We start from the raw sequence: 12,035 nt of genomic DNA, 5'->3' as shown, positions 1-12,035 counted from the left end.
GTTCCCAAACAAGACGGAAGCCTACAACCCGGTACCATACCCGGCAGATATTCGCCGCCCCATATTGAAGATTTCGCGCAGCAACTACATTTTTTTTTTTTATTTATTTGTTGAAATTACAATCAATTCTCGCGTTGAGAAGCAGCAACTACATGGTAAGCGAATCTTCTCGAAAATCGATCTCGTCCGCGCGTATCATCAAATTCCGATAGCACCCGAGGACGTCGAAAAATCTGCGGTCACGACCCTGTTTGGTTTGTTTCTCATAGCTTCGGAAGACGAAAAACAACATCGCGAACACTTCCGAATCTTATTTAAACGCTTAGACGAGTACGGCGTAGTAATAAACCCCGCGAAATGTGAATTCGGCGCGAGCGAAATCACATTTTTAGGATACACCGTTACCGCCGACTGGATAAAACCGTTAGCCGAACGCGTAGACGCCATCGTCGAAGTACCGCAATCCGCGACCGGAAAGCACCTGCGAAGGTACCTCGGTATGACTAACTTCTACCGACGTTTCATACCGGGGGCCGCAAAAGTTTTTCAACCACTCAACTTGGTTAAAAGATGCAAAGAAGGGCAACGCGCCCATTAAGTGGTCGGAATAAACCGAAGATAGCTTCCGCGAATCGAAACGCGCCTTCGCTGACGCCACGATGCTAGCGCATCCGACTCCCGGCGCACCCGCCAGTCTCGCGGTAGACGCATCCGATTACGCGATAGGAGCGGTCTTGCAACAACGCGTCAACGATACTTGGCAGCCGTTAGGATTCCTTACAAAATCCTTGACCCCCGCGCAGCGAAAGTATAGCGCTTATGATCGCGAACTACTCGCGATGTACACCGCGATTAAACGCTTTAGACACGCCGTAGAAGGGGGAGATTTTACGATTTATACGGATCATAGACCCCTTACATACGCGTTCGATCAAAATCTCGACAAGTGTTCGCCGCGACAATTCTGACACCTAGACTATATTGGTCAATTTACGACCGATACCCGGTATATAAATTGGCTAGATAACAATGTAGCCGACACTTTATCCCGGATCGAAGCGATAGGGAAATCGATCGATCACTGAACTTCAGCAGCCGCGCAAGAGAACGATACGGAACGGAATTACGCGAAATCGTCAACTCCGGCACATACGCGTTACAGCTGAAAAAGATACGATTTCGCAACCAAGACGTGGAGATAAATTGCGATATATCCAGCGAAACCGTGCGACCGTATGTTCCGAAATCTTTGCGACGCAGCATATTTAATTCGCTACACGGACTTTCCCATCCAGGGATACGCGCTACGCAAAACCTGGTGATGACGCGTTTCATATGGCTGTCGATAAACAAGGATTGTCGAAACTGGACGCGGCAATGTATCCCGTGTCAGCGATGTAAGGTCACCAGGCACGTACCCACACCCGTCAGAACATTCGAAGCGTTAGCAGACCGGTTCGAACACATACACATAGACATTATCGTGATGCAATATTCACGAGGCTACCGATATTGTTTAACGTGTATCGACCGTTTCTCGCGTTGGCCTCCTTTCTGGATATTTCATTTCGGCGTGCCATTTAAAATAACATCTGATCAAAGACATCAATTCTAATCAAAATTATTCGAGAAATTATACCGGTTGCTCGGCATCAAGCATTTACGCACGACAGTCTATGACCTAGCGTCTAACGGGATGGTAGAGCGTTTGCATCGACAACTAAAAGCAGTAATCAAATGTCACTATGTGAACAACTGGGTAGAAATTTTGCCAATTGTTTTTGTGGGCATACGAACCGCTATCAAGGAAGACCTGAACGCAATGGCAGCCGAAATGGCACCGGTCAATCATCATCCTAACTTGTATCGCGCACTCCGCTCAATCGCTATTGTCACGTAGGAGACACAAGAAATCACGAAAATGATAGATCACCGGTGATCTTGTAACGTCAATTCACATCAGAGACCAGGCCACACACTACGGACAGGATGGCACCCAGATGTCTGCATATCCTTGGCGCGCATCCTCAATAGTCTTAAGTACCCACCAGGGGTCTTGACATTTTCATACTTAAGGTCCTTCGGACCAAGCGAGTATTTCCTGTCTTAGATTTCCCTTTACGTTTATTGTCTACCCGTGTTAGCTTAGAAAGTTGGTTTTCTTCACATTTGGTATGTTCCGTTAGCAACTTTCTCGCGAGGGCGGCTAAAACCCTTCCTGGTCCACCAACCGTCTTATTATCCAATCGGAGACGGTGTCTACTGCCCTCACTTCCTTAACCAAAATTATCATCAACAAATCCGATAGTCCCGTGTCCTTAGACACACCCACCCCTAGCCTTTCTCAGACATAGTATCGCCAAAAAAACTCACTTATTCTGTATCCTTAGAATAGTCAACGTATCTATATCGATCTCTACCCTTATAAATCGCGTACTTAATGTATTGTTGTAACTAAATCTTACATAACGTGGTTGGAGTGAATTGTGATTTATGTTAATTCAGTGCGTGTTACATTGTGATTGCTGAATTCATAATAAAGTTTAATTAAAACAAAGTTAATAGTTGTGTTACGACTCAACCATATTTTATTTTCATCAACCAACCCTAAAAATTACGTGACAATCTCCTCGCGTCGCAGTTCGAACGTTTCACAAATAAGGTGAAGAAATTGAACTTTATAATAGAATTTATTATGCGAATGCAACAAAGTGACGGTTCAAAGTGTTACAACAAAAAGGCATCGAGCGCTAATCTGGGAGAGTTTTTATACTGAAGTTTTAGTCCCTCTGGAGGGATTATCGTAGGGTGTATATCAGAAGCGGCTATTCCGTTACTATCTGGTTATTGTTTCGATAGCTGTAGCATGCAGGATATTTAGTTTATCCTATTACTGCTTCTGAGCGTGTGACCTTCTTGAGCGTGACACTATCGTAACACATCGTCTAGAAGTCGAGTTATAACCCGAAGTGCGAATCGCTAAGTGTAATTGCGAGCTCTACGTAAAGTGTATATAGCGACTATTGTTGATAAAGATACTGTTAATTATACTCGAGTGTTTCTTCAGCACCTATCACGACCTATCCACCTCATATGTACATATATATAATATGAATAGTAATTCTTATAACAGTAATTCTGATACAGTCAACCTGACTGTGATCCAACTTTGTTAGAGAATATAATATTGTCCCAATTCACTACCTCTATGTCAGACGATGTTCCAATTAAAGGAAATAAAAAGAAGAACATTAACGCCGAAAGTGAAAATATACAATTAGAAATTGACAATAAATTAGCAGCATTGTCAACATTAGTGCGCTTTTTAGTAATATGCGCTATAGAATATCTCGCCGGATACATCGGTAAAAAAAGCACAGAAAGATCTAAACGTGATGAGTGCTTTAATTATTTTGTTGATAAAAATAAGGAATTTCAGCGTGATGAACAATTACTTATAGCGCTTCTCGTATATATTGTTAGTGACGCGATTACTTTCGCTCGTTTATTCGTCATCCAATAATATTTCTTACATTTTCAAAATTATAAATGTCGTATTCGATTATTTTTATTTTACATTACACAGTCAGACATTTATTTTGGATAAACCTATTTCGGATTATGTCTGAAGCTGTAAAAAACATATCCAAATTGATTTATCAATGAATATGCTGTACATCGGAAAGATATGGTTTATTTAATTATGATAGTCAAAATTCGTAAGGACTTAAATAAAAAATAAGAACCACAGTGTGGTTAAGTCTCAACAGCTGAGATGCTCTACTTATAGGCTCTAGATTATAAAATTTACGAAATTTTGTAATTATTTTTCTATGTGTATATGTGTGTGTTTCTCTTATGTATTATGGCGAAATATAATAGAAGAAGGCGAAGAAGTAATATGGCGCATTATAACGAAGAATTTTAAATCAGTGATATTTTTACAAAATCATACTTTTATAAAATTCTTCGTTTCTATATTTGGTACATCTTTAAATATTTTGCATACTTTGTGTTTTGACCACTCGCGGAGAGACGCGATCGCGAGAAAGCACGTCAACGGGAGTCGTAAATTCCCGTTACGATTAGATGATCGACGCCACGAAATGATCGATCCCCTATTTCGGTTAGGATAATAGGGGTGGTTCAATTGAGGTTACACCGAGTTAACAGGTATAAATTAATGTTTATTCCAACAACTTCTGGACTGGAGAGATATACTTGAATTTCGATTGATAGCTAAAGTTACAATGTGTAGTGTGCGACGTACGCTCATGGTACGATGATGGTTCAAAAACTGCGTAAAGAATAACTTTCTGTGAAGATGATGCTGCGGAGGAAGCTTGTTGTGGGTGGATCTAATCTACAAGAAAGAGCTGATTTGTCAAGGACAAGGTTTCATTGGGAGAGTGAGGGAAGGACTTCGCTGTCAATTGGTTATTTCTTTAGGTTGGTTGGCGAGGAAGGGTGCTAACCGCCCCCGAGAGAGAGTTTCTAGTGGGAAGCATCATATGTGAGAAAACTGACTTTCCTGTAGTAACAATAAACCTTTAGAAAGCGATTTAGTGAAGAAATGTTTATTCAGTCTGAAGGACCTTAGCTAGGAAATTCCTGAGATTTATAGTAAGTGCTTAAAAATATTGAGGGACGCAGTAAGGACGTGTGGACATCTGGTTGCCATCCTGCCCGCGGTGTGTGGCCTGGTCTAGGTAAAGTGTCGCCGGACGTAACACTTTGCACGTTTATGCATATGTCGGAGATGAAAGGACACTGGAGCCTTCCCTCTGGAACTTCGGGAAAATCTTTAAAATTGCAATTAAAGTTTACAGCTGTAATTAAACAATTTGCCGTCATTCTACCCAATCGTACTTGTTTGCGATTAGTGATAATAAACTTGGGCTCAAGGCGACCATCAGTTACCGAACGTAGCCGCGGTCAACGGGACGGGCGCTTCGTCTAACAAAGGTGTGGAGTGATAGTATGACTCTCATTAAAAGAAATACCCATAGAGGTACTTGACAGTAAAACATTCCAACGGTTCCTTCGGACACAATGAATACCAGATGTTGAGGCACTTACACAGCACAAGTTCAGTTAGCCCGAGGACCCGCTATAAAACCTGGGTTTTTTTGGTAATTAAGGTTCTTCAAACGGACAGGCAATCTTTGTCCCAAATTGACCAATTAACAGCGACGTTAATTTCCCTTACTTTCGGAACGAGGGCTATACTCGACGAATCCGATTATCTCGTGTCCTTAGACATACCCCATCATAGCTTTCCTCTGTGGCATCGTTGGGACGAAAAGTCATTCTTTCTTGCGATCTCATCGACGAAGAGAGTAGCGCCGTACGATCTGTGAGTATTACACATTGGAGTTGGATTTTGTGAGCAAGGATATCTATCATGCCGTTGACCGCGGATTCGTTATCGAACCTAAGACCATTATCACTAGTGTCGTGAGTGCCTAATCGCCGCGATTGATTGTCAAGTCTGTAGTATCCATACTCGTGTTAATAACCCGTACCTTGGTTGTACCATGACGATGGCTAAGTCCAATAAAGATTTATCAAACGCCCATGTAGGAGGTGTAGTTGAAGCTAGGTGAAAAGGGAATGAGGAGCGTTTCGTCCCGGGACTACCGGTGGACTCAGTAAGGCTATGTCCGGTAGTCCCTGCCTTAGACGTAGAGGGAGTCTCGCTAGGTATAGTATTTGTATCGTGTGCCCGTATATTCGACCGCTAGCGAGATAGACAGACTCGTCGTCGTAGTCGCCCTCTGGTGTTGACGGTTGGTACCCGCGGATCGCCCGGGAGGTGTTGCGTTGCGTTGATGCCTCGACCTGTCGGCGTCCTGTTGATACCGATCCGCCACACCCACAACCCTATTCCTGACGCTTCTCCAACATATATTTGTATTTATCATAACCACATAAAAATCCACAATCTATTTTTTATGCCTGCTACCAACCTAAACATAGCTTCTAATAATGTGAGCTAGGTTATACATATTTATAATACATTTGTACTTACATATTTGCCTTTTTTTTTAATTTTTGATCTTTTCAGGGCTTACTACATTGAATTTTATTTCCTTATTTTTATTGCTTAAACATTAAAATCTTGACTATGGTGATGGAAGGTTTTCCCAGCATTCCCGACGGAAAGTCCCGCTGTCCTTCCATCTCCGACATATATATGAAAGAAAGTTTTATAAATATATATGAAGAAAGTTTTAAAGATGTTTTATCATTTTGAAAGTATTTAATTTAATAATATCATAAAAACCGCCGCAAAGCTGCGACGCGTTGTTTTGTTCGTTATCACTTCATACGTACATATAAATATGTGCGTATATACAGGGTGGTTGGTAACTGGCGGTACAAGCGGAAAGGGGGTGATTCTACCCGAAAAAAAGTCGGAAATATAGAATAAAAATTTTTCGTTTGAGGCTTTGTTTTTAAGAAAATCGACTTTGAATTTTCGCTCGGTACGCGTGCACTTTATCACATCTCGTTACAACGGATCTCACTATAGATCGTTGTCTCGATGGAAAAATTAAAAAAAAAAATTTTTTTTAATTTTTATTCTATATTTTCTATATATATATATATATATAGAAATATATATTATATATTATATATATAGAATTATATATATATATATATATATATATATATATAGAAATATATATTATATATTATATATATAGAATTATATATATATATATAATTCTATATATATTATAAGAAAAATTAAAAAAAAAATTTTTTTTTTTTAATTTTTATTCTATATTTTCGACTTCCTTTTTCGCGTAGAATCACCCCCTTCCCGCTTGTACCACCAGTTACCAACCACCCTGTATATTATAAATTCGCAGGATACAAACCATCGTTACATTGAGCCTGCAATTGCTTATCAAACGTCTCCAGTCGTGTGTTAGCTGTCACTAACACTTCTACAATAAATACTTTCTTAAGTGACCGTTGTTCATGAGTAAAGGACGTTAAAATTAAAATCGAATCCCTAAGTCGGTACGGTAATCACACTGAGCTGCGAAATGTCCATAAGGTGATTTGTCTATTTTTATATCTTCTCTGTGACTAAACTATGTACTTCCCATAACTTTTCTCCATTTATTCAAAATAAGTATTTCATTTAATAGAGAAAAACGTTGTTTAAATGAATATTAATTATGAATCATTATTAAAACTAGGTTTACGGGATCCGCCAATTTGAAGAATTTCAAACTTCGAAATGAAATACCCCAAAAACCATAGCATTAATTTTAATCATTTTGTATCGTATATTAATCATTTCATCCAAAGAATTTATAAACACAATTATTTTTTCCTAAGCTTTTTAATTTTTGAAATTTGTATGTAGTATACCTATCTCTACAAAACCCGTTAAATTGACGGGCTAGCTGTTTTCATAAATAATCCTTATATGTTTGCTTCGTTCGTAAAACCATTCCTCCAATAATAAATATAAGAATGAAAGAAAAGTCTTTACTATAATAACGATCTTCAATATGATTGCTGCAGTGACAGTGTAAGAACGTTTTTCAAATACAGTATGCAAAAGTCTCAGTTATTGTAGACAGTGCCCGCTTATTGTAAGTATTTACAATAAGGTAATTGAATTTGGGCACAGTATTTTTTTATTTTGACCAATCCCCCTTTTCTAGCAATCATAAGTAAATCCAGGAGATATAATAAGATATTGAACAAAACTGTCAACATCAATGAAGATTGTTCTGAGGATACTTCCAAAGAAGATCAGAGTGAATTAGGCCAAAGCGAAGCTGATAGTGAAAATTCTGAATACATTGAAAGTGGAGGGATAAAAGGATCTTCGGATAGTGAAAAGGAAAACTTCTTGAAAGTGTGTCGTAACAAGAAAAGGATGCGTATTTTTTCTAGTTCTGACTCCGAGGATGAGAGGACGAGCATTCCAAACACGTCCCAAAATGTAATGGGTGAAATTGAAATTGCAATTGACGGGACACAGTGGATAAAACTGAAAGCAGGCGGATCTAGGGGTGGGACGCCCGTTCCTATGATATTCAAGGATATCGCAGGACCTACTGGCTATGCTAAGAGAAATATTATCTAGGGTTGTGTAACTAGTGCTTTCGAATTGACAATTGACAGACACATAATGGGACACATAAAAGATTGCACTGAAACCGAGGCACATCGAGTTTTGAAAAAAGACTGATCAATCACAATTGCTGAGTTACGTAGTTTTCTAAGAATTCTATATGCCCTAGGCGCATATGAAGCAAGATCATTGAAAGCTTCCGAAAGATTACAAACAGATAAATTTGCGCTGATATCCGAAATATGGAACAGATTTATAAGTAATAGCCAGGCTTGTTATAAGGTGTACAAGTATAAGACAATTATAAACGTGTTCCAGAAACCATTTTTTAAAAAGAGACTTTACTTATTAATAATTTATTTAAACGTGAATCCTAATATTGTTTAATTCAGACTTAGTTTGAATAAACCGATTTTTTAAAGAAAAGGCGTGTTTTCGTTTACCCGTCAATTTAACGGGTGCTCTTAGAGATGGGTATATAAGAAACGCCCGTAAACCTAGTGTTAAATATGTATTATCTCCAATAAAAATGCTTGAAATTACAACTTCCAAATAAAATATGTACACATATATTTAAATATTTGACGCCAATATTGGAAAGTAAACATCTATTTAATTTTTTTTATTTCGTTAAAAAATTGTGTAACTATTGACATTATCTATAAGTATCTAAAATAAACAATCATAATCCATAATTTTTTACTAAAAAAGCAAAATTATAGAATAATTTTAGTTTACAGAGGTTTTTAATAATGAAACATATATTTGTATTGTATAACATTTGTTAGACATTAGTTAGATACGAACTAATAATATTATAATCATAGTAATCGTATATGTCAGACAAAACTTGGTCTCTATTATCATTATTGTCATGCTGTTTTTTTTTCTTATATCCCCCTGATATTCGGTCCACCAGGAGTCAAGTACGTGAATGCATTGGAGAGATAAAAGGAGACGGAAATAACCGAGACCGCGCTATTCTTTTATTTGCGTTACACAGATTGCTTTACACAACGAATCCTAACTTCTCGATTGAAGCGTCCAACTACGGACGAGTTGACATCGCCTGAACATCTAGAGCCTTACTCCTACAATGAGATTGTATTCCAAATCTGTATAGATCGTGGTACAACCTATTTGCGTCCGAGAATTAGGTATCTTGATTAATTTGATATAAGATTAAATTGTATTATTTTCTTTACATTTTTACAAATTTATTGCATTTATTAATCAGAAAAAATATAGAAATTTTACATAGTAACTGTTACTAGACAATCCGTCCCACTAGATTTGACATATTTTTTCGTAAATGTAATGAAAGAGGATTCTTATTCATAAATTTATGTCCACTATCGAGTTCTCTGATAAAACTGAATATTCATTATGTATTTCGAAACTTGTTTTATATTGTGGGGGGTACAGCAAACATATCACTTCCTTCTTTCAAGGTTCATATTTTAGGTTATGTGGCATGATGTTACACTGTGTTCTACACATACTACAAAAAATGCATTTTCTCTAATGAAATCTTTCAACAATAGAGTAAGATACATATATTTGCACTTTCTGTTTATTCATTTTTATGGTTCACGACCGTGATTGAAGATAAAATGTGAAAAACATTTCAAGTTGATACTAGATTGAAAACAATACAGTTGGAACAACTTTACATGATATAGAATTATAATTTTAAATTATGCTTTGTTTTGTATAATTTAGCTTGTGTATAATATTCCCAAAAATTCTTCAAATTTGCATATATAACATATGTTTTTATTTTGTAGGAACGGATCATGGAGCTATGGAATAAATTGTCACATTTGAATGAATTTGGCTTACTCTACGATATTACAGACTGCAAATACTAAGATACCAGATAAGTTTGATAATATTAATCATGTTAGATGCAATGTATTAATACAATACAATTATCAAGTATTCGGCATCCAACGTATATCTTTTTTTATACTATAACTTTTTTCTTTGGTAAAAGTAATCACATATTATGTACATAAAAAAACAATCATAAGCAGGAGTATACTCCACTATTATATTTATAAATTGTATGTTTTCAGGCCATCAAACTATAGAAAATTTACAATGAAAGAAGAATCTACGTACGTGTTAACAGCAATCATTAAATAAAAGTATTAGAATTGAATGAAAGCATTAAAATTGGAAATTCACAAAAATTTGAAAATCATTTAACAAAGAACAACCAGGTCATGCATTAATTGCATACATAATTCAGGGATGGAGTTGTACTTTGTTTAAAAGAAAACATGTGTCATAAGATGCAGAACGATAGAGAATAATTTCATCGAATAACAGGATTCCATGATTTGAATAGTTTAGAAACAAAGAAAAAGATAAGGCGTTTCTTGTTCCAAAACGAAATTAAGGTAGTATCGATAGTAGAATAACGATTGGTAAGAAAAATTGGAAAGTATATGCCAGAAATAGGCTTACTAACTGTGGACTCTGACCACTGCTTTTCGGACATTTGCAATTTCCAGCAATACACACTGTATTATTTCGACTGAAAAAATGCTCTGATTCGTTTTTATTCTTGGTATAAATGATTTCGGTAGGCAATCGATTGTTTACACTTTTAATATTATTCGATGAGAGTCTCATAGAGCTTTTCCCATCTGCGCAAGTATCATTTATCTTAATGCTTCCCGCCGCAACTACGTTTGCGCTCGAATTGGAAAAAACACAGTCCTCGATATAGACGATATTACCTTCGATCAATATATAACCCGGTTTATTCAATTGAAACTTGGAATGAAGAATCTCTACGGTTGAGAAGTAAGCGAAATTCAACGAACCTGTAACATTTTGAAATTCACTATTTTTAATGTGTAGAATTTCACCCTTTGCCGAGAAACCAAGCTGATCGATACGTTCGATCGTAACATTGATCATCGAAAAGTTGGTTATCGCTATGTCGGTGAATCGTTCCGCGAAATTATTAATCCGCGTATCTTCGATACGAAGTGTTTCAATGCTTTTAAGCCTAACGAACGTGTCACGACTAATTAATGGTATTCGACCAATTCTCGACAACTTGAGTCGTTTCAATCTTTTTGATGTTAAAAATAATTCAAAGATCAAACGTTCACTAATATTTTGCACGATAATTTCCGTAATTTGACTCGCTTCCGTTAAACTGGAAAAATGAAGATTCGCAATGTTGCAGGACGCGATTTGTATAGTCGTCACATTTTCATAGTTGTATCCTTCTGGTAGGAAAAATTCCTGTAAAGGAAAAGAAATTTTGCAACGAAATCCTTTTTGAATTACTCACATTACTCATACCTCATTTCCAATGCAGTGGCAATCAACTGTCGTCATTTCATGAATTTTGCATTGTTCGCTAATATTACTTGCAGCTGTTATCAGTAATAGCGCGCAACTACTCATCACTGTCGATATTGTCTTCATTTCCTACAATTTTCCAGAGATTTATCTCCGTAAATTTCGTTTGTAGGCTGAACTTTATCTCGTATTTCCGATCGACTCTATTCCGTTATATATGTACATGTATATGTATATTCTTCCTTCCTTCCTCTTTTCCTTCTTTATAAAACATTCACTGGGATTGAATTGCTTAAAATTCACGAGTTTAGCAGAAGAACGAAAATTATAATGCACTTAAAGCAAATTTACATGATAGAAACGTAGAAAAAAATAACACGGTATCGCTACAAAGGTCGAACATCGAATAAACTCTTGCGAGAGGCTGATCGTTAGGATTAAGATGGACACTTGTTTCATGCCGCTTTCATATTGAATGACATACGGGTAATTTGGTGGCAACACGTCCCATCCAATAAATTTGGGATAGGGTAATGTGCGTGAGTCAGTTCGCTCGAAACATATGGTACTCGACTATTCAATTTTGTACCGGAAAAGGATATAGTGT

General features: G+C 37.0%; 1 protein-coding gene and 1 long non-coding RNA gene across 2 annotated transcripts in view; one reads left to right on the top strand and one right to left on the bottom strand.

Moving 5' to 3' along the window:
* The window catches only part of LOC126869833 (uncharacterized), a 363,746-nt gene that overhangs the window by 350,438 nt on the left and 1,273 nt on the right, over positions 1–12,035 (top strand). Inside the window, exons 2-3 of the long non-coding RNA XR_007691018.1 lie at positions 7,794–9,261; positions 9,892–10,224. This is a non-coding gene — a long non-coding RNA (uncharacterized LOC126869833). The remainder of the gene's footprint in view (positions 1–7,793; positions 9,262–9,891; positions 10,225–12,035) is intronic.
* On the bottom strand, positions 10,182–11,576 carry LOC126869821 (uncharacterized). The gene is made up of 2 exons (XM_050626888.1): positions 11,429–11,576; positions 10,182–11,368 (listed from the first exon to the last, which is right to left on the bottom strand). Exons 1-2 carry the CDS (start codon positions 11,552–11,554, stop codon positions 10,505–10,507), a joined length of 990 nt encoding a protein of 329 aa, XP_050482845.1. The 5' UTR covers positions 11,555–11,576; the 3' UTR covers positions 10,182–10,504.

Source organism: Bombus huntii, chromosome 9 (genome assembly GCF_024542735.1).
Source record: "Bombus huntii isolate Logan2020A chromosome 9, iyBomHunt1.1, whole genome shotgun sequence".
Lineage (NCBI taxonomy): Eukaryota > Metazoa > Arthropoda > Insecta > Hymenoptera > Apidae > Bombus > Bombus huntii.
Note: the sequence above shows the minus strand (reverse complement) of the source record. Positions and strands in the feature narration are given on the sequence as shown.